This window comes from Passer montanus, unplaced genomic scaffold, assembly GCF_014805655.1.
Source record: "Passer montanus isolate IOZ18808 unplaced genomic scaffold, ASM1480565v1 scaffold173, whole genome shotgun sequence".
NCBI lineage: Eukaryota > Metazoa > Chordata > Aves > Passeriformes > Passeridae > Passer > Passer montanus.
Window position 1 is genome coordinate 331,391 of NW_024364604.1, and position 23,093 is coordinate 354,483.

Genomic DNA, 23,093 nt, shown 5'->3' on the forward strand with positions numbered 1-23,093 from the left:
AACCAGAAGAAGCCAAGCTCCCCCAGTTTTTGTTTGGGATGGGCAGTGGAACTGGCTTCCTGCGGTCATGTTCTCATTAAAGAAGGTTCATAGGACATTTATTTAAAAACAAACCAAAAAATGAAAGCTATCATGTTTGTGCCTTAATGTAGCATTCCAGGATGCTGTTGCTAAGATGATGCCTGCTGATTCTGGCATAAACAGTGATTTGAGCAGACCCTACCCTAAGGAGTTGAGTCCCAGTCCTTTCTCCCCTGTATAGGAACAAATCAATTATTCTAAGGAGGCGGTGTTGTCTCTCGGTGCTGTTGTGTTGCTTTTTGAAAACGTTTTGTAAGTTAGTCCTTAAGTGGGATAATTGCTTTCAGCATTTGCAAGTTAAATGAAGAAAGCTCTAATTAGATTTTATAAAGTGGCTTAGCATGTTGAGAAGGCTTTTCATAAAGTATACTGTGTATTCACTTGGCATTGCACAATTGAATTTCGTGTAGCACTGACGAAACCTAAAAATCCTATTTGGCCCTGGGTGCTTAAAGGATTGAAAGCCTTTCTTAAGTGTTCCTGGCCATACAGCCTCTCTTCCTTTCCCCACCATCCCACCCTCACCAGGGCGTTTATCTGTGCTGCAGAGACTGGAGGAGTTGCGTCAACACCAACCTGTTTAAAGAAGAGCCTTGGAGCTGGGCATAAAGCTTGGTATTTTGTAGCACTTGCAAACAGGACCCTACACATGCTGTTTAATCTGTTTTAGCTGTTATTGTGCTGTGCTGATTGTATGGTGGGGCTGGGTGGCACAGAGCCACTTTGTTCAGGTCAGTCCTGGCTCTGTGTGGGCACTTATTGAGTCCCACACAAACCCAACAGTGCCTGTGCTTAGTAGTTTTTGGTATTGTTTGGTGTCCTGTAGGTTAGAAATGTGATATGCTAATGCTTTCCTCTTGCCATCACAGCCTTGGCAGCAGCTGAGGTACTGGCCAAAGCAGCCTGACACACTTACTGCCGTCTGAATAAGGACTTAGCCCAGTCACAAGCTCCTTTCACGTGTGGTTTCTGCAGTGTGTGTGCCAGGAGCTTTCTGATGAGAATTGGAAGGAGTCCCCAGAGCCAGTGTTTGTTCAGGTCGTTTGGGTGCTGTTGATGGATGTGACTTTCAGAGTCTCATGGAAGATGGGCTCTGTTTGGGAAGTGACACCTCTACTACCTCAGTGAGTCAGGTCGTGAAGCTTCATCTGCAAAAATGTGGATTCCACATGTACAGATCTAAAGTAAAGTACTTAATTATAAAATCACAGAATGGTTTGGGTTGGGATGGACCTTAAAGACCCTCTAGTTTCATCCCCCTGCCATGGGCAAGGACACCTTCCACTAGGTCAGGCTGCTGAGGGTCCCATCCACTGGCCTTGAACACTTCCAGAGATGAGGAATTTTGCACAGGTTTGTTACGAATTCAGACACTCACAGAAGCAACTTGTCCAAACTGTGACATGGTGATAAGGCCTGAATTTGAAGAAGGGCATGGAGATCTCTAGTAAGAGCCACTGAGCCTGGGACATTAATTAATGGATCATGACCAGCCTACATCCTGGCAGGGAGACAGAAGGTTGCTCTTTTGCCCTCTAGCCATGCTTGATCTCTTCAACCTTGGGTTGGAGAGTCATCTCTGTTTTTCTCACTTACTGCTTTTAAAGGGTCAGATTCTTTGAACACTTGTGGAATCAACAAACTTTCCTGTTTGAATTTACTGGATTGCTGTGTCCGTGACAAGCTGTGGCACAGTGTTCCTCGTGTGAACAACAGGCTGCTGTTGTAACCACACGGAGCACACGGCTTTGGATGAACACTCGCAGCCACCCACAGGCACTTGATTCATCACATGTGCCTTGAAGCGTTTTACTCCTTTGTAGTGTCTTTGTAAATGGACTTTGTGTCCCTGTTTGAAGTACATTTGAGCTACAAGGGCTGCCATGGTCAAGCTGAACTCAGAAGTGAACACAGATTTAGACCTTTTCTGCCTTAAATGTCAAACCAGCATGTGTCACTGTTAATGGAGTTATTTACTCATTTTGGTAAACATGTAGGCTAAGGAGGAACCTTTGGCAGGTTCCTTGTGATCTTGTGAGTGGTGTGCAGGCAGAACTCCAGTTTTCTTGGACAACACGTTTCAAATTGGATGAAGTTTCCTGTATGACAAGAGATGGTTCATGCTATGGCAGGCTCTGCAGTTTGGTAGAGCTGAAGTTCTTGCATGAACTTGAGGTGATGAAGATTCTGTGTCTGTAGAGATGAAATGCTAACCTTAAGAGCTCTTTAAGAAAGCAGATAATACTGTGTGAGATGTGGCCAGGACATAATTAAAGAAAAAAAGTATTTTTCCTGAATTCTGTTCTCATTTTAAAATAGCATTAGGAAATCTGTATGTTGCATATTTAGTGTAACAACTGTGATTTTGATGTCATTGCCTTGAAATAGGTATTGCGTTGTGAAGTGTCTCAGTGTTGTGTCTGTGCTCAGACCAATTTTGGTTGATGATGTAGCTTTTTGTGGCAAGGCAGATCTGGAAATTGCTAAATTGGAGATTTACTCCTGAAAGTGCCAAAGACATTATTTGAACAAGTTTGGGAGGATTTAATTTAGTCCGCATAGAGGCGAGAGAGTGAGGGGATGATTCTTAACTTGTCCAATTCCATTAAAAAACTGCAGTGGCCTGCCAGAGGGGAGGGTCAGAAAGCACAGGTGGCTCCTCACATCTCACCCACAAGGCAGCTGTGCCAAGGCAAATAGGTGCTCATGGGCAGGGGACTGGAGCCATATCCCTGAGGGTGCCAGCTCCATGGCTGGGGATGGACTTTGCACACTGGGGTGATTTATTTGTGAACCAAGGGCTGCCCTTGTGAGTGCGCAGATTGGTGCTTCTCATGCAAAGGAACTCCCCCGTGTGTTTGGAACAGGGTCCTCTGCAAGATAATGTTTTTGTATTTTCTAGGAACAAAGACAATTGTATTGTTGCCTTGTGTGTCGTCTTCCTTCGTGACCAAAGGCAATCACTGAGTTTTTGCTGCATTTCAGGATTTTATGCCAATATTTCACTGCTATCAGTACTTTTATTTTCAGAAAATAAAATTATCCTAATTACCATGAAGTAACTAATCCTCAAAGCTGTAATCATTGCCGCCATAATGCTTCATATTTACAAAATGTGAACAATTCAGTTCACCTCTTCACATGGTCTTTTGAGTTACTGTAAACAGTTTCCTGGAACCATTGCTTAATCAAGAAATTGAATTCTGTAACATGAATAGTAAAGGCTTTTGGCAACAAAGATGTAATGCTTCCTTTCTTGTTTTATCCAATTTAGTGATGTGCATTCCATTAGTGTACTTTACATTTCAATAGAATTTAAGTAAAAGGGTACAATTATGAAGATCTTTTCATGAGGCATTGCACATAAGGTAGTTCAGAGAGCAACTATTGTGTTGATTATTTAGTGTGATATGGCTGCTCTTCTTTCAGTATAAGTCTTCAATCATGATTTCAAAGATTTGCTATATTCTAGCCTAGTTGCCTAATCTTTACTTTTCAATAATTTTAAATAGATTTCTTTGTATAGAATCCCATAATGGTTTGGGATCATCCCATTAAAGATGAAAGATGTTACAGATCTTTCTTTTAAGATCATCCCATTCCAATGCCCTGCCATAGGCAGGGACACCTTCCACTATCCCAGGTTGCTCGTGACCATTTCCAGCCTGGTCTTGGACACTTCCAGGGATCCAGGGGCAGCCACAGCTTCTCTTGCCAACCTGTGCCAAGGCCTCACCACCCTCACAGGGAAGAATTTCTTCCCCATATCTAATTTAAACCTGCCCGCTGTCAGTGGGAAGCCATTCTTTGTGTCCTGTCACTCAACTGTATCAAAATAAACTACAGAATTGATCTATACTTATGTTATGATGGTTTTCATCTGATATTTTGCACATAAGGCTTTGAAAATCTTGATTTCTAATGTTTTGGTGTACTAGAACATCACTCTCATGCTTCAAGAAGAAGTGTATGAAGGCCCTTAAAAAGAGATTTGGGAAGCAGAAAGGAAACTGCCCAGGTCTGCATAATCATCATCATAATGTCATTAAATAAATTACTCCATGATTTAATTTGAGCACTCCTGGATGGATTAAGCCTGTAATAATTTGACATGGAGCACTCTGTGTGTTTCTCTTGAAGATCATAACTCAGGGCAGTTTTGCTTACCGTGGGAAACTTTCTTTCAGCTGGAGGCTGGGAGGGCCATATCTATTTGTGAAGGACAGGGAGTGCTTTTGTTACCTTCCCAGAGCCATTACGGGATATGATTGCTTGGGGGAGTGTCTGCTTATGATCTGTTAGAAAACAGCCTATTAATAAAACAGAGCTCTTGTAATAGAGCACTTCTTAATCTTCTTCCTGTGTAGTTATTTATAGGCTGTGACATCTTAATTTGCCTCTCATGTGCATCGACTTCTGTTATTTTAAAAGATCAAGTAGTTTTCACACGCCTCTGAGAATCACTTCTGGGAGAAACTGTCTGTTTTCTAAGGAATCTGACAGAAAAGGTTCAAATCATAAGTTTGTTGTGACAAATGCATTAAGGTTTTTGCTGGTGTCTTTTTAAAGGACAGAAGTTACGGGATGTGCTCTTGTAGTTAGTTATATATTAATCCTGTATTTGATTACAAGCAGATTTTCCTGAATTCCCCAAGGATTTCTAGCTGCTGCTAATACTTATTTCCCCTTAGTGACCTGCCTGGAGCAATATTAAACCCATTATTCTCTACATTTTTGTGGTCCTTTGCTTTCTCAGAGCGGTCCCAGTGCCAGGTCCTGTCACAAGATGTGCATTGACATCCAGCGGCGGCAGATCTACACCCTGGGGCGGTACCTGGATTCCTCCGTGAGGAACAGCAAGTCCCTGAAAAGCGACTTCTACCGCTACGACATCGACACCAACACCTGGATGCTGCTGAGCGAGGACACTGCAGCAGATGGAGGCCCAAAGCTGGTGTTTGATCATCAGGTCAGCCACGCTCATCCTCCTGCTGCAAGTTCTCAGTGTTTGAAAATCAGTTTTGATCGTAGTCTTTGTGATTTCCAGGCACTGTAGCAGGTAACAGAGCAGGGATGAAGAGGGTGTGATCTGCACTCCATTAAATCCTAATGGCATTGCTGCTCAACACCACTGGCTGCTGGTGTTCTAATCAAACTGAGTCAGAAGAATCATAAAAGCCTTTGCAAACAAATGCATTTTATTAAGACACGTTTTATTGAAGCCCAAAGCACAGTTCATCTGGTTTTAATCAGTCTCCTTGAGCTGGGTTTGCAGATATGCCTTGCCTGGAGGGCCTTGGGGAGCAACTTGTAAAACTGTGTATGGTACCTTTGGAAGAATACTCCAAGCAAGCTGCTGGACTGAGGCCAACACAGGAGCAGGATTCTTTCCAAATTGGTTACCTTTAAAAATTGTAGAATGTGCTTTCTTTATAGAGCTTAAAGCACCTTAGAGGAATGGCTACTAATCCTTTAAAAAGTCACATCTGTCCATGTGTTCAAATTGAAAACTTCGTTACTTATGTCATGTTCAGTGGCTTTTGTCTACTTGAAAAAGGTATTTTGTTCTCAATTGATTTTTTTTTTTTTTATGAAGCATCGCCAAGAAACAGCACATCAGGACTCATTTTTAAAGATCAGCTTTATTGGTACTGGCTGTTTTGTAACCAAAGCTGTTGTTTGCCAGCACAATGTGCCTTTCTGCTGACACCGAAAATTAAAGATACGCCATGTCTGCAGAACAAAAGCCAATCAGTCTTTCTGTTCTATTAATAACCAGTGCCAGTCTCCCAGGTGTTGGGGAAGAGGCACAAGGAAATTGTCAGCTGGCAAGGCTACTCTGGGTACTTTGCTTGCCTCTTGAAATGATTCCTTTTTTCCCTGTTCTGTCTCTCAGGGAAGAAGGGCCTCACTGACTTCTGTCAGTCTGCAGCTCTCCTTCTTCTCTCCCTCAACACCTACTGCAATAGCAGTTTTTATTTAACCTTCAGAAATGTGCTGCACTGGAAGTGTTTTGTGTAGGCTTTGCTGAGTAGCATCTCTATCTTACTGTAATCTTGTCTGTTTGCTGGTTTGCTTTTTTTTTTTTTCTCCTCTGGTATTTTGTAACTCTCTGCTTTGCACTTTGTCTGAAAACATCACCTGGAGTCAGGGGGTTTGGTTTGATTTATGTTGCAGTGCTTCTCGAACCTAAACCTCAGTTTAGGTTTGGAGATTAAACATATTTCTGCTGCACTCCCATGAGGAATCTTTGGCCGGGTTAAGCCCCCACTTTGTGTTCCAGTAATGGGGATAAATGTGTGCTGGGGATGGAATCTCAGTAACAAATCACAGGCTGATTTTTGCATCGGTTAATTAGTGGGCAGTGAATTTTGGATTTCTCCCTTGCACAACCATTGCCAAAGGTGATACTCTGTTAACTCTGGCTATAAGAATGTAGCTTGAAAAGGTCCCCATGGATCTTTTCTGTGGAATCTGTGGGTCTATGGAAAAGAACCCTGTGAATCCTTGTGAAAGACCCTCAAGTACTTTTCCCTGAAATCAGCAGGTTTTTAAGGTGATGAAGGGTACATTTAGTCTTTTCTTTTGCATATTAAATGGCATATAGAAATTAGACTTGTGTTTTAAATTTCTTTTATGAGATTAAGACCTGACAACCATGAATATGTGTGTCTTTTTCTGTTTGTTGGAGTCGCAGGAGATGTGCAGGGCACTGTCTTAGCTTAGTAGGCATTGCTTGCAGGAGAGGGGTGTTTAGTATTAGATCTCGGAGTGTTCAGGTCTCACCTGCTTAAAACTGCTTCCCTGCTTCTTGCAGATGTGCATGGATTCTGAGAAACACATGATCTACACCTTCGGAGGCCGAATCCTGACCTGCAATGGCAGTGTGGACGACAGCAGAGCCAGTGAGCCCCAGTTCAGTGGCTTGTTTGCTTTTGACTGTCAGTGCCAGACGTGGAAACTTCTGAGGGAGGATTCCTGCAACGCCGGACCCGAGGATATCCAGTCCCGGATAGGACACTGCATGTTGTTCCATTCTGTGAGTATCCACACCCTGCTTTGATTTATGATGTCTGACTTTAAGCAGAACATCTGGTTTTGGTTTTTCTTGCAAATTTTGAGCTCCTTAATCTCCTCAGTGATGTGTTGTCTCAGTTAATTCAATGTTTGCTGACATTCTGATGCTGCTTTGGTAAGTGCAGGAGGTGCTAATTCAAGTTTCATAGCTTTCATGACTCCCAACTGAATAAAGTTTCATGCAAAAATCAAGGAGAATTTAAATGGGTTGATTTTAATATTATAATAGTAAATAGAAACAAAGGCTCTGGTTCATTTTGACATAAAATATATTCTTTTTAAGTTAGTAGAGCAATTTAGAAGCGTCTGGTCTGGTAGATACTCTGTGTTGTTACTGGAATGGGACTTAATGGGTGTACATTGAGTTGCATCGGCCTCAGAGCATTTGGTGCTGGAGCATCCAGCTGCTCTTTGTTGTCCTGAGCAGCTGCAAACAGCTGTAAACAGCTGGGATTATGGACACCTCATCCAGAGCCTCATGGAGAAGCAGAATGGTGGGGGAAAGGTGTATATAGCATTTTACCCTATGCTGGGTGTTAAAAACCACCTTCCATTGCCTTTCCAGATGTGTTCATCAACCATGTGTCTATTTAAGAGAAGAGAACTAAAGAGAATTAAAATTAATGTTACGACATTTAAATATTTACTGATACCATAAGCTCAACCCACCAATTCGAAGGAATTACTGATTTTATTTCTCTTTCCCTTTCAAGTGAAAGATCAGAATTTTTACAGCGAATACTGGGCTTTCTGAGCTTTCCATTTTATTTTTGTTTTGAATGGTTCTTTAAAATCTGGTGGAAAAACATATTGCCCCACAAAATTCTGTACAAGGACTTGAGGATCTTTCAAATAGGTGTCCGTGGTAAATGTAAGAATACTGGTTTCTGTAAGCACAGGTCATGGAAGTTTAAGTCCTTTTCTGTTTTCTCAACCATTTGAAAGAAAAATAATCTGCCACTTACGGACTTTCCACTTGGCAGACTTGAAAGAAGCAATAAACCTGTTATTCTTGGCTTGCTCCTTGCCATTTGCCTGTACTGAATTTAGTAATGTGCTGGTACTTGGATGGTTTCTCCTGCAGTCTGTCTTTTGTTCCTGTTGTGTTTTTAACAATGATTTTGTGACGGACTTTAGAAATGGGGCCTGTTAATTCTTTAATAATAAACTTGAAAGATGAGCTGCTGCTTTAATGTTCCGAAGTCAAAGCTGGATGAGGCAGGGCTGCATCAGTTACCTGAGCACAATGATGTTAAACTTAGAAGACACATCTCTGTTCCTCTTTGATTCATTAATGGCTGCCCCTGGATCCCTGGAAGTGTTCCAGGCCAGGCTGGATGGGACTCGGAACAACCTGGGATAGTGGAAGGGGATTGGAACTGGATGGGTTTGTATGTCCCTTCCAACCCAAACCATTTGTGATTTTATGATAAATATTGCTGTTAATGAGCACAGTTGACCAACATACTGTCTTGAACTCTTCAAGATTTCTTTTTCCCCTCCCTTTTCCAGAAAAATCGCTGTTTATATGTATTTGGTGGCCAGAGATCAAAGACTTACTTGAACGACTTCTTCAGTTACGATGTGGACAGCGACCACGTGGACATTATCTCAGATGGCACAAAGAAAGATTCAGGGATGGGTAAGAGGATAACTGCATAATCATTTCATTCCCTTGGTACAAATGAGAAATATTCTGTAAAAGATGAAATATTGTAAAAGGAGAAATATGGAGGTGAAAGGCCGGGTTCAGCCTGTGGGATCGTGTTGGCATCCTTAACTAACCTTCCATAGCCAGGTAAATTCCAAACTATACAGGTTAAACTTATGCCAGCTGTTCTGTTCTTTCTGTCATTTGACACTCTGTCTTGAGCACAATACAAATAATTGATGCATGAAACCACATAGCACCTCAAAAGAAAAAATATCCTCAGCAAAATAAGAACAAAGAGTACCTCTTCTGGAAACTCTAACAAAGACTAAACAAAAAAAAAAGCTGAAAAAATATCTGTAAGCCTGGAAAGGAAAAAGTAAATTCTGACATTTCTAGTTTTCACTAAGTGTAAATTGCCATAAGATAAAGATAAGGCAGGTAGGGTGCTCAGAGGCAGAGAATTGGAGTAGAGGGACAGAAGTTATTTTCACCAGAAAGATGAGACCAAGCTGTTGTCCTGTTATTTTTGTAATAAATATCAGAAAAAAGGTGAAAAAAAGGAATAGGAGGGAGAGGGGCTTTAGTTCTGTGTGATTCATAGCACTGGAGCTACATAGCCTGTGTGTAGTTCTGTATGACAGAAGCCTTTAAAAACACCCAGAAGGCCTGTAACATAACCACGAAGAACTGATTTCATGCCTTTTCTCCTCAAATGACAGAGAAAAATGTTCCTTTCTTCCCGAAAAGCCTCTCTGCATGTATAAGCACATCATTTTCCTGTTACAAATACCCTGATCTTCATTCTGCCAGTCAGAATTTGTAATTTGAGTTGCACTGTGTACCACTATGGGACAGAAGTTATGAGTGTTTCTCATGTTTTGTATATTCAGTCCCAGTCTTTTCTTCAAGTTACTAAAAATGCCAGGAAGGTAATTAGTCTTCAATTTAGGCTGCCCTCCTCCTTTTGATCAGGCCTAACTTTTAGCAAGTAATTTTGCCGAAATTTTGAAGTCAATTATTGGTGGTGACGAGTTATTGTTTGCTCATTAATTTAGTTATGCCAATAAGGGAGAAAAGTACCCAAGCTCTAATTCTCTGGAGTCATTTATTGACTCAAGTGCTTCCAAGAAAGAACCAGCTCATATTGTTGACAGTCTCCTTTATTCAGGTGCACGTTGCCTGATGCTGCTCTGTACACACCCACGCTCCCTTTGTTGTCCTTAGAGCTTTTAAAGAATAGATTTTTTTTTTCTCCAGGAAATTAGTAACATTCTGCCATTTTGATCTTTTCAAGCTACATGTCTTCATAGCCAGAAGCTTGAAAATACGTGGCTTCAAGCTGACACCTTTGTTTGCTTCAGATTTAAAGATACTGAGTTTGTCAGGACACTGAGCTCTGCTTTTCATACATGAACTTCAAAGTTCAGTAAAGTAAATGAGAAATTAAGTAAAGTTTTAGCCCTTCTCCCCATTCCCACAGGCCCTGAAGTGATGAATAGAAGATTTTGTATTTTTTTAAATAAGAAAATGACTCACTGGAAATAATTCACAAGTAGATTTTTTTGGTTTACTGTTCTCCTGTGTGTGGAAAGTAAACAAAGAGATTTGAACGTTTCCATTGCTTTTGAAAGAAAACGCTGGGATAATTTGCATTTTAACAGGAAGAGAACAAAATGCTGATTACATTCAGACAGCAAATGTTGACAGCACTATTTTCACCCCAAAAAAGCAAGTCTTTATTGTGCTCTTGTTAGGTAGTGATACACCATTTTGATGTGTCTGAACAAAGTGATTGCCTGCCTGGTCGCTGTGAAGTTTTAAGCTGCTCAGTGTGATGAGTCAAGTTGAGGATGCCTGACCTAGATGTTCCTATAAAGTCCCATGATTACATTTTGTTCCTGGCTCGCATGTGGCATTCAGTGCTATTCTTAGTTGAGCTATTTTGATTTTTACCCTTTCTAAAAGAACTTAATTGTGCATTTGTTTCAATATCTCATGGAGTAGGGAATTTTTTTAAAAGTAATGAAATGGATAATAAGGATTATCAGTAACACAGAGTTGTTGCAATGCTATAAAACCATGGTAATGATATGTTGGTTTTGCTGCTTTCATCTTCTGAGATATTTGTGCTGTTCAGCATTTCTTTGCTTTCGTTTGTGCATCTGATGTTGATCCTTGGACCAGCTCCTTGGATGGCTGATGTGTTTGGGAAGGATGGGTGATAAGTATCACTTAAATTTTCTTAATTTGAAGCAAAATAGATAATTCTAACAAATTTAGACATGCAGCTGTGGTGATGTGTTGGATATGAAGGAAGACAATAGAGGTGCAAATTAGAGGTGTTTTAGTATGACTGAATAGAGTTTGCATTTGGAGGAGAGACAGAAATGTTTATGTTGATGGACACGCTTTTAGAGCAGTTTTGTATTTTAATTGCTTTAAAAAGCACATAAACAACACTCAAGCAACAAAATCCCCCCTCAACAAATAAAAATGGTGTATACTGAAGCATGCAGGTGGTCTGGAGATGCCACCAGTCCTGCATGTCCCTGAGGGCTGCACTGGGAGCTTCCCTGGGTCCCTTAGTCCCATGACTGCTCATGGGCAATCATTTCAGCTCTGAGGGAGCTCATGGCAGCACTCGTGGTTGAGGTTGCTGTGATAATCCCCTCTGGCCCTGACTCAGGTGTGGGAGAATTCCTTCTGCAAGAGGATGTGCAGAGCATCTTACCTCCCTTGGCATCAAGTAACTTGCAAAGTCAAATGTGAGCAAGCCTTAAAAGTTCTTGTGGCTCATTATGGTGGTGAAGTGGTTCTTAAGGGCAGCCTACAGATTTTAAAGGTAAGCTTTGTTTTTAAGCTACCAGGGAAGCTCCCAGGGCTCTTGTTGGGCAGGTGCTCATTTCACATACACAGCTGTGCACCTGATGCATGGGGGATTTCATGGTTAAGTACCACGGACAGAGGCGACACAGCCCAGCCCAGGACACAAGGCAAAGTAAGAAAAACATGAATCAAAATAGATGATACAGCAGGCTCAGCATGGCTGGGATCCAGCTCAGACAGGCAGCCTCAGTGAGTCATTTTCATCACCTCTTAGTGACACCTGGCATGTTGTGCCTGTGTTCAGGTAAGGTCTTGCCAGTGGCCAGCGCATCCCTTGCCATGGAAACATTTTGTTTTGTGAGGGACTTTATGTGCCTTTCATCTTGTGAGGTACTTCTCAGAACTAATCCCCAAATCCTTTCCTCTACCTGTGAAGGTGAGGAGGGGGACAGGCAGTCACCAGATCCTAGAAATGCCTTGCAGAGCTGCCATAGCTCAGAATTCCATTCAGATTTACTGATTGTTTTTTTCCAAAATCTCAGAGAGATCCAAGCATTGGACATTGGATTGTTGCTTTGTCAACATGACAACCAAACTGTTCAGATGGTCTCCTTAGCTGCTCCTTGGCAGACTGCCAGATGCAGTCTCATCAGGAACAATCCAAGAGGATAATCATTATCTTGCTGTGTCAACAGCTGGCCTGCTGCTATCACTCACCATGACTTGCTCCATTAAAGTCTGGGGGAGGTGCTGCTTCTGCTTTATAGGAACTACAAGGAGTGGCTTGGAATAATTCGCACCTACCACTTTTTAAAAATTAACCCACTGGGAGGTGCCAGGTTCTGGTGAGCAGCACTGTCCATGTGATGAAGTTTTCTCCCAATTTTGTAGTCACGAGGCATCACAAGGAGGGAGGATACTTGTGAATCGCTTGCAGTGGGACTGGCAGTCACATGTTCTGAGGGTTTCATAACTCAGGTGGCACTAAAACCCTGTCAGTGAACTTGCTTCCCTTATTTATCCTTCATTAATCCTTCAGGCATGGTCTGTAGACTATAAATTTATAGAATTGTTTTGCCATTTTTGCTTTTCAAAGTGTGTTGGAAAATTTGCCGTAGTATTCCCTCAAATGTAAGACATGAGATTTAATTTCCAAAATTCTGTCCAGTACAATGATAACCACATCTGTGTAAACATAAACTTGACTTCGGGCTGCCCATAGGGCAGGGGTTACCCCTGGACCCCTGGAAATGTCCAAGGCCAGGTTGGACAGGGTTTGGAGGAACTTGGAATAGTGGAAGGTCTCCTTACCTGTGGCAGGGGGTGGCACTGGATGATTTTAAGGTTCCTTTCAACCCAAAGCACCCTAGAATTCCATGAATTTAAATTGCCTGCTTTGCAGCTCTGTCTCTGTGTAAAAGCTGTTTTCTTGCTTCGATGCTGGCAGCAGCCAAGGTTGTGTTTGAAACAACTGTAACTGTTTGCATGCAGAAGCCAAAAAATATTCAGCTGGCTGAAATGATCACTGTGATCCCATAAACTCCTGTAAGCAGGGACTGTGGTAGTGGGAACGTGGCTGTTCCATGATTAGGTGTCACTTTCAGAGAAAAGCTTTTCCCATGTGTTGTATTGAAATGGAAATTACACTGCACAGAGCTCCGCAGCATCTCCTCGGAGCTTGCTCAGGGGTTATTGCGTGCTTATGGAACTGGCTGCAAACTCCAGGCCTGTGTGGCTGAATATTTTTAAATATTGTGGCCACAAGCTTTTAATTTTTACTGTGTAAAAATGAATAAAATTACTAAGTTCCTGAGCAAGGATTCAGACCTCTTATTTTCAGGTAGTTACTGCCTTTCACCATAGACTGGTTAATGAGAGTAAGGTGGAGGAAAACAGTAGCACAGGAAAAGCATTCACCATCTTCAAGACTTTTGAGGATTATGTGATGTTCAGTGATTTCTCTCTACAGCTTTGCCTCTTCAATAACTGGTATATTGTCATAGGAGCCAAGTTAATACTACGTAGCCACAGGCCAGTGTTCAAAACACCCAGGGCTGAGTCCTCAGTCACTGCTTTGTCCTGACCCAAGACCAGGTGCCCTGGAAGGTGTGGAAGTGGTGGGGATTTACTCCAAAGCTGATCTTACATTTCTGTGAAGAAGCACAAGTGGGGGAACTTGCATGGAGCCTTTCTTACCACTTCATTCACCCTTTGGGTCTAGTACATTGCAGATAACACATCTGGAAGTGCTCTGGTTCTCACCCCTCGTTATTTGACTTTTTTCTCCCAAGTCCTAAAATTTAAAAAGATACGGCCTAAGCAATCAGTTATTGTCACTGTTAGAGACCCATGTTTACAGGTTCAATTTTCTTGCCCGTGCACAAATAGATTTCCTTCCCAGTGCACATTTTGTTGCCTAAATGTCACAAGTATTTTTCCGACGTTTCCAGCCCGTGTCCCTCTCTAATGCTCCAACCATTCTCGTTTGAATTCTGTCCAACATTTCCTGCCAGTCTGCTGCACTTGCAGATGATGAACCTCTCTTACCCCCTAGTGGAAGTATTTCAGTCCTGAGGTCTTTATGGAGCCCTTTTGCTCTGGCAAGGATCAGACTTCTTTGAAAAACACGTTTTTGACGTTTCTGTTTGGTTTAAAACATCACAGCTTTTCCTGCCCACTGTGTAGTATCTTGTCTTACTGTCTATTTATTTTCAGGGATTTGTTTATCAAATTTGTGTTATGAGTTTTTTTTTAATGACACTGCATCCAACTTTCTCATTTTGTCCTCCTCTGCAAAAGACCAGATGTCAACTTTTTCTTGCCTAAGGCACTACTTAAATACAGTTTCTACCCAGTTGCTTAGATAGGTCACAGAGTTTATGTAAGTTGCTCCTTGTCTCTGGCCCTTAGTAAATGTGAGGATTTATATTTCTGATACTTTTCTAGGCATTCTGCATTTCAAACAGTCTCAAGAAGAGATTGATTTACAGCTGAGGGAAGCCTGAAATTACTTGACTTGAATCTTGGTTTGATTGCAGTTGCTGCAGATGAATTCTATTCTTAATATCAAGAGGAAAAAACCACCAGCACTGAACTTTGGCAGCTTTTCCCTCCTTCATTATTTAAATAATAATTTCAGCTTCGGGAAATCGAGCATAAACGAGATACAAAATTAATTTATTTAACAACATTTCAGGAGGAGGGATGGGACTTCCATAGACAAGTTTCAGATGCTTTGAGTATCAATGGTAAGAGAGCAGCTATGTTCCTCATGATTATAATAATTTTCATTTCAATGAGGTATTAGTGCTCTGAAGATTTGCACAGGGCTTTTTTTTTTTTTTTTTTTTTGTGTGTAATATTCCCGGCTTCGTCTCAAATGTTCAAAGCAGCAGATAGGGTTGCAAAGACATTTTCCATGTGCATTAGCATTGCTGATCAAATTTAGATGGCTCTCCTGCCAGAAATGTCTCAAACAGGCCTTGAATTTAATCCTTTTGGGTCAGCAACTGAGTCCCTGACTATGCAAGCAAACATATTGCACGATACTTTTCAAAAATTAGCAGTTTTTAGTCTATAGCTCTTTTGGGTCAGCAAGTTAGTCCCTGACTATGCAGCAAACATATTGCACGATACTTTTCAAAAATTAGCAGTTTTTAGTCTATAGCCATCTTTATGTTCTCAATTTCCTTATGGAATGACTTTCACAGTCCTCATTTGCCTTATTTAAAAACTAAGTTCTTTATGGTTTGCAGATAAAACAAATATAGTCATTGTTGTGTCAGTGTTGTTCTCTTATTTTTTTCTCTTTTCTGTCACCCATTTGCTTATAAACTGGATTCATTTTCCTTTAAAACTTGTTTGGCCTCCAATTTTGCCACATAGACAGTTTTATGCTGATGAGGGATCCAAAGCCTCCTGCTCCTGTAAAATCATAAGGAAGGATTTTGTCAAAGGAAGTCTCAGAATGAGTTATCCAAATATATTGGGAGTTTATATTTAAATTTACATGAGAATTAAGCATTTAATTTTTTTTTTCTTTAAGAAATGCTTAGGTTTTGTGGTGCTGTTAAATTCTTCAGTAGGGGCTAAAATTATAGCGAACGAAATTCTACTCAGAATTTTTTAATTCCTTTATTGCTTTCCTGTCGTAACAAATGAAAAGAGTGGAGCGTGAGAATGAAACCAGTTACAGAATGGGTTTCCAAAATACCATTTTGTCTATTCCCCAACGACAATATTAAATATTTTATTAACGTAGGGCTCGTTTTCCAGGCCGTGGGGGCAGTCCAATTAATTGCAAGGAAGAATTTGCAAAATACAAGAGTTCTGAGAATTTTTCATGCCAAAATCTTGACCGAAGGCCAGGAACCTTTACCAGCCTTTGTAAACTGACCCAGAAAGAGAAAGGAGACAAACAGGATCTGTAAACAAAGATCACGTGCCCTTCACAAATACATTTTGGAAGGATGGTTGCCTAGGGAAACAGGAAACGGGGAATTACACAACAAACAAAAAGGACTGCCAAACAAATTTGCTGACCTTTTATTCGGGGAATTATGGTGAAAACCTTTGGAATCTGCGGGATTTCACCATATTTCTAAATCTGAAGGTGGGACAGAAGAATAGTTTGGTAATTACGCCACGACTATTCAGAAAATACAAAAAGTTTCTTTGATATCTTTGTCCTGCAGAGTTGTGAGCTATAGAATTGAGAGGTCATCTTGAATTTTTTGGAGTTTCCCAGCTTTTGCAATTAAGCTTTCTGGAATCAATGCTTCCTTTTACAGATGAGATAATAACAAAATCACTCCATTCATGTTTGTAAGGGTCATCTGGTCATTCAGCCCTATATTAGGCAGCTAATCCTCATTTCTGAGCTGGTCATCTCCCAAATGGCTCTGTCCATCTCTTTTCCTAGGAAACAGCAGCTCTCAGAATGGTTTGTTTTTTCTTCCAAGAGTCAGAGATAGGAAGAGAAGAAAAGAATTTTCATTGGACTTGGTTTTAACAGGGAAGAAGTTGGCCTCTGGATGGTGATCTGCTGAATTGCAGGGGGAAGGAAACTCCTTTGCCTGATGTTTGGATCCCTCCTGCACCCTCTGTTATTTCCAGCGTGTAATTTTTATTTTCTTTTCTCAGTTCCAATGACAGGTTTCACTCAAAGGGCCACCATTGATCCTGAGCTGAATGAAATCCACGTCTTGTCAGGGCTCAGTAAAGACAAGGAGAAGCGGGAAGAGAACGTGAGGAATTCTTTCTGGATTTATGACATTGTGAGGAACAGCTGGTGAGTCCTAAGTTCTGACTTCCACACTGACTTTATTTAGAAAGCAATTCTGTCTCCATTAGGCAACTCTGTAACCTCTATTAACCATGGAATTGTTGAAAGTTGTGAAAGACAGCTGAGTTCCCTTTAGGCACCTCTTTTCCCATTGTCTTTAGAGGTAATAATGGCAGTGATCCAAATGAGGGAGGGAAATCATGTGAACATCTTTATTTGAGCCAGGTGCAGAGGATGAGGGGAAGTGAGCAGTTAAAAAAGGCTTTTCCTGTAGCAAGGGTTCAAGGCCAGGATTCAGGTCCAGTGCAGCAAATTCAGTCCAGTGTAAGTTGTTAATAGCAGTGTACATGGCTCTAGTTCTTAGAAACTGAGGAAACTGGTGCAAGTGAATGGTTGTGGAGAAGTCTCCGTGCCAGATGGGATATTCTGAGAAAATATCTCCTGGTTTTGTACTTAGTAGCTCGTTGCCACTGTTCCTTTCCAGAGCTGGCAGAGATTTTCAAGGCCTCTTCTAAAGTGGGGTCAATCACTTCAAAAGGTGTGAGTGTTGTTTTTTAAAAGTGAATTCTTAGTTATAATTTAAGTCTGCTTGGAAATCACTGACTGAAATACCACCTCTGCTATAAATATGTGGTCTAAAGCTCTACTGGGTCCAAGACGTTTTCTTCCATAATACAAAAAATACTTCATGCTGACAGTTCTGTAGGCAAATAAGTAACATCTGAAGAGATCCCAAAGTTCATGATAAATAATTTTCTAGAATTTTTTTCCTGTTTGGCTTGTGCTTGAGGACTGTTTTCAGCCATGATGACCTCTGATTGCTGGCTGGGTCCTTTGTAGAACTAAGGATGGGATGGGATGGGATAACAGAGGACAACAAAAGAGAAGTAAGAAAATCTTTGGTGTTTTACATCATTTGTACCTTCCAGCCTTTCAGCAACTTTTCATGCTTCCTGTAAGTACAACTAATAATTCTTTACTGCTTTGAATTTCAGGTCTTGTGTCTATAAGAATGACCAAGCAGCAAAAGAGAATCCAGGTAAAAGCCTTCAGGAAGAGGAGCCCTGCCCAAGGTTTGCCCATCAGCTGGTGTACGATGAGTTGCACAAGGTAAAAAGTGATTTTTCTTTTTAGTGTTTTTTTCTCCGAAGATGTAGCTATTTCCTTAAAGATGGTACAATAAATATACTTCTTGAATGTTTGGATTAATATGGTAAATAACTCTCACTTCCTGTATTTTGAAATAAGGTGCTAAACTACTTCTAATGTCAGTATGGAGTAAACATGAGATCTGTTCTCACACTTCAGAGCACACGAAGCTTCATTCATTATCCTCAGGGATTTAATCTCACCTGTTGGTAAATAAATGAGAGCAGATAGTTACCAGAATTTCTAGCAAAAGATGTGTTTGAATGAACTAATCACAGTTAAGAATCCTCTGAGCCAGAGGTGCCTGACTTTGCCCTGCATGTCAGAAGCAACTGTCATTCTTTAGCACTGTCAGCCTCCAGTGGACACATTCATACATAAATAGACTTAAAATTTGGTTTAGTGTATATGACAGATCAGTAAACTTAAAGCTTTGTACATATTAACCAGGAAAGCACAAACCCACAGATTAGGTTCATAAACTCATGAATTTAAATTACTGTGACACATTTACCGATCCTTTCATGGATTTTTCTGAAAATTCTCCCTAGCCTGAAACAGTCCGAGTTAAAGAAAAACGTATTTTAGTCTTGCATTCTGTGGGGTGTTAATAAAATTTGGGAAACCAAACTAGCCCAAAACTTGAGGGATTATAAGGAGGAATGGGTGCAGATTCTGTATGGGGAAATTGAATTGCTTGTTGTCTTCACTGTAGTGATACAGTAAATAAGTAAATACTGTTCTGCTTTTACTTCTAAGTGTAAGGCACCACAAGAGAGTAGTATTTTCTGAGTTACTCTGAAGGTTGCTAAATCATCACAGTTGCCCAGCTTTATCTGAGGAGCTGTTTGATGTGCTTGTTTTGAAGAGTCTTATTTTTAGAAACCTCTGTTCCAATGACCTTTCTAAACTCCTCTGATATAAATAAGGAGAGCCTTCAGCAGTGGGATGCAGAATACATTGTTTTGAGTGATTATTTTTAAAGCCATGGGGAAAGGTAGGCTGTTGGACTTGTTAAACTTCAGTATTTGAAGGTCCTTTGTAGCATGTTTAATATCAACAGTTCAGAGTCTGAAATTACCACACGATGGGAAGAAAAATTTAGCAAAGAAATAAACAGTCCTTTTGTGATACTTCCACTCTTCTGGAAATCTGCCTCTCTCTAAGTATAGATTGTGCTGGACTGGGCTTGCTCTCACTTTACTTTGGATGTCTTCAGGACTTCCAACTCACTTTGTCAGTGCTTAAGGATTTATCATTTTCATAGGCTTTTACTAAAGAAAGAGTTTGCATGAATTTTGGATGTTTATTTATAGATATCTCAGGTATCTGCTAAAGGGATGTTCTAACAGTACAACTCTTTGATTATCTTAAAATGTAAATTGTTTAGGAGAACTTTCTTCATCTCCAAAGGGACAAAGTGAGGCTGATAGTAAGATGGAGCAACTTGCTAAAAGGCATAGTTTATCCCACGAAAATAAACCTCTGCAAAGCTGCTGACATAGTAAATTGTCTTTGTTCAGTGGATTTACACAAACAATCAATTTTTTGATCTGCCTCTCATTTCCTTAGGTTCATTACTTATTTGGAGGGAATCCTGGTAAATCCTGCTCTCCAAAGATGAGATTAGATGATTTCTGGTCTCTGAAGCTCTGTCGACCTTCAAAGGAATACCTGCTAAGACACTGCAAATACCTCATCAGAAAGCACAGGTATAGAAACAAGGGTGGTTTGCAATTTCTTTTTCCAGGTGTCTTTGTTTTTTCAAGTTGCTAAGACTCATATCTCTCATAAACCATTTTGTGAAATGTCATTTTGTTGATTATATGGAACTAGATGATCTTCAAGATCCCTTCTAAACCTTCTGCGCATTTCTTGATTCAATTTTTAATTTATTTTAATAACAAGCAGTGGGCCAGGACTAAACTACAAAATTAACTTGATTCATTTTGCCCATGCTATTCTAAAACTAGAAGAATCTGGTTATTGTGTGGGGAGTCATGGGGAATTTTTAGATTCCCTTTTCACTCTGCTGCTCATCAACATGTGTTTTGGTGCTGTCACCTCCCAAGGAAATGGAGTATGTTTTGGAAACACTGTGCTTGGAGATAGTAACAGCCTGCAAGGATGCTAATGAAGTCTGGGGGCTGGATGCCTTTGCACATCTGAGACTCAACCGTGGTGAGGTCATCAGAGTTTCTCATTCAGAAACTCCTGAAAGAGCTCACTTAGGCAGAATTCAGCTACACTGCAGTGCTTCTTGCACTCTGGATGCTTCAGAGCTGCCTTATATTTGCTATTAAGGGCAACAGCTTTTCAAAATCAAGCTTATGGTGTTGCCTTAGTCAAGAAATTGCAGCAGTGAGAGAGCCTTTCAGGACCCAGCAAATCATTTGAAAGCAGTAAATAGCTCTCCCTGCATTCTGGGGGAGAATACTTTGTTATCAGGCTCTGCCAAGAGTTAGAAGGTCAGGTCAAAATACCTGATGGTATTTTATTTCTGAGGCAGCAAGCAAATTGCTGTACTCAACTCACAGCCACTGTGGTTGGGTGAGGCACTGAGATCAGCCACACAGTAGATGTGAATACCTACAAGAGTGAATAAAGGCTTTGCCCAGTTATCTGTGAGGCTTATTAAACCCAGATGTGATGGTATGGAAATGCAGCTGTGCAGCCTCCAGAGACAGCTCTGAATTATTTGTTTCTGCTTGCTTAAATTGCACTTGTAGGAAATGTTGCTGTGTGTTACCTGGCAGAAGTTTGGGGTTTATGCACCGTGCTCCTGTTTTTGGGGTGTGTGTGAGGGAGCCACACCTGAGCAGCCAGGGATGGTGGGATGGGTGCCTGGCTGGAGCTGAATTGCTGTGGAGTCACTGGCTGCCCTTTACCTGCACTCCCCAGACTCTGGGTACCAGAACAGGTACTGGCCTTGCATCCACAGCAAACCCACAGCATCAGCCTGGGTCCTGTTTCCCCTATGAACTTGTTCAGTACCCCAGGCTGGGCAGGTGGGAAAGAGCAAGGTGGCAGTGGTTCCACTCATTTAAAGCACTTCAGCTCTCTGCACCGTGGTGATGTCATCTGAGAAAATCTATGGCAGTGTTTGAAACCGTGTGTAGTGACCAAGCTGTCAGATGCATCAGGTGACAGACAAGGTCTTTGTGCTCTCTGTGCTGCTCAATCACTGACGTCTTTAGGCAGTTTCAAAATTCAGGCTACACATGTCCACTGTGGTATAAATAGCCAGGTAGATGACCCAAATAAAAAAATATCAATATGATAAGATGACAAACAGTGTGATGCTGCACTCAGGGGTGGGTGAGAGGAGGAAAAAGATGATTTTAAACCTCATCCTTCCTAGGCTTATGCAGCCAGCTCAGTGCTGCAGGGAAGCAGCTCTGCTCACTGAGTATGCTGAGCCCAGAATCATTTCCTGAGGGCTCTGTTCACTTCTTGAGGGAATTCACAGAAGTTGCAGTTCCTGTTCATTAAAAGAAAATGAGGAAATAATGGTGGTGGTGCACAGGATTTTTATGGAGCTGTGCTCTTTCCAAAGGTGAGATGTTAATATCCCAGGGACTGAAGTGCTCAAGGCTTGCCTGTGTCTGCTCTGTGAGATGCTACTCACATCTTACTTCATTTGTGGAAAACAAGCTGTACTCAAGATTTTACATTTATATATTAAGAAGTTTCTGTGCATATGCTTTTGAATATTTTTAGTAAGAATGTAATACTTTGCCCTTTTAACTCCTTTACACCCCAAAAAGCCCTCTTCCATGTTTCAGTCTGGCTTAAAATTCCAGCAAACGTGAGGCTCAGCTGCCATTAATGTGGTTTTCTTTGGAAATACTGGGTTTGTTAGATGGGTTTTGCTCTCTGTTGAACCAGTAGTACTTAGTCCTGAAGGAAATGGCTGTGCTCAAATTTTCTGTCTCTTCTCTGCAGGTTTGAAGAGAAAGCTCAGACTGACCCTCTTAGTGCACTGAAGTACCTGCAGAATGATTTATATGTAACCGTGGATCACTCAGACCCTGAGGAGACAAAGGAGGTGAGGATCAATGAGCCTTGTCCTAAAGAAATTTAGATTGCATTCTCATTTAAACTTTTGGGCCTCTTAAACCTGGGTTTTACTCAGTTTGTAAAAGCTGAGCAGGTGCCAGACACTTTTTGCTGTATCACGTATTTCTCTGCACTTAAGTCACATTGTTTTGGAAACAGTCATTTAACAACTGCAGGTCCAGATAAAATAGCTTTTGTACTCTTAGGAGTGAAGACTAAGCCTTTGTTTTAATTCCAGTGTGCTGGTGTGTATTTTGGGAACTTTAATTGAAATGTAAACTCTCTGAAATGTCACCAGTCTGTAGTTGGTTGTGCAGTAGAAGGGAGTAGGAACTTACTCATGCTCAGGCTTCTCAATAGTCAGCATCTCTGGGGAAGGAAAGCTTTTCCAAAGATGATCGATATTTCTGGAAGTAGTTTATACCTATACATTGCTTCCTACCCTTAAAATCTTATGTCCTTTGCCTTTTGAATATTATCCAATAGGCATGTTCTTTATTTATTCCAGGAATTTGTTCCCATTTCCTGTTTTGATTCCAGTACTGCAGTGCGTGTCACTTTACAAAACGGATTAAAGAAATAGTGAGAAGTGTCAGATAAGGTGATTGATTTGACTCTGGCATTAATTTCTTCTTGGAGTTTGGGGCAGCCAGCTGAGATGTGCCAGCATTCAGCTCCTGATGGGTAGATAAGGAAAAGTCTGGGGTTCTTGCTGTCTTCTTTCCTTAATGACTTGGGAAGGGATTTGACAGCTTCTTTTATAAAATCATTACAGGAGGAGGGGCAGTTCTATTCCATGCTGAGTCCCTGGATTAAATCTCTTAATCTGGTGGCTTAAACTTGCTACTTTAGTTAAAGAAAAGATTATACAGACACTGAAAGGTCTTGGTGGAGAATATAAGAATATTCTTGCGTGTGCACAGGATGGAATTGTAGGGTTAGAATTAGGAAAAAAGATTACTC

General features: G+C 41.0%; 1 protein-coding gene across 5 annotated transcripts in view; it reads left to right on the plus strand.

Annotated features, from left to right (window-relative positions):
• The window catches only part of MKLN1 (muskelin 1), a 102,701-nt gene that overhangs the window by 60,992 nt on the left and 18,616 nt on the right, over positions 1-23,093 (plus strand). For all 5 annotated transcript variants that reach the window (XM_039704373.1, XM_039704374.1, XM_039704375.1 and 2 more), the window contains 7 exons: positions 4,838-5,050; positions 6,899-7,120; positions 8,671-8,800; positions 16,781-16,928; positions 17,918-18,032; positions 19,644-19,783; positions 22,017-22,119. In XM_039704373.1, the coding sequence (XP_039560307.1) occupies positions 4,838-5,050; positions 6,899-7,120; positions 8,671-8,800; positions 16,781-16,928; positions 17,918-18,032; positions 19,644-19,783; positions 22,017-22,119 (1,071 nt within the window). The remainder of the gene's footprint in view (positions 1-4,837; positions 5,051-6,898; positions 7,121-8,670; positions 8,801-16,780; positions 16,929-17,917; positions 18,033-19,643; positions 19,784-22,016; positions 22,120-23,093) is intronic.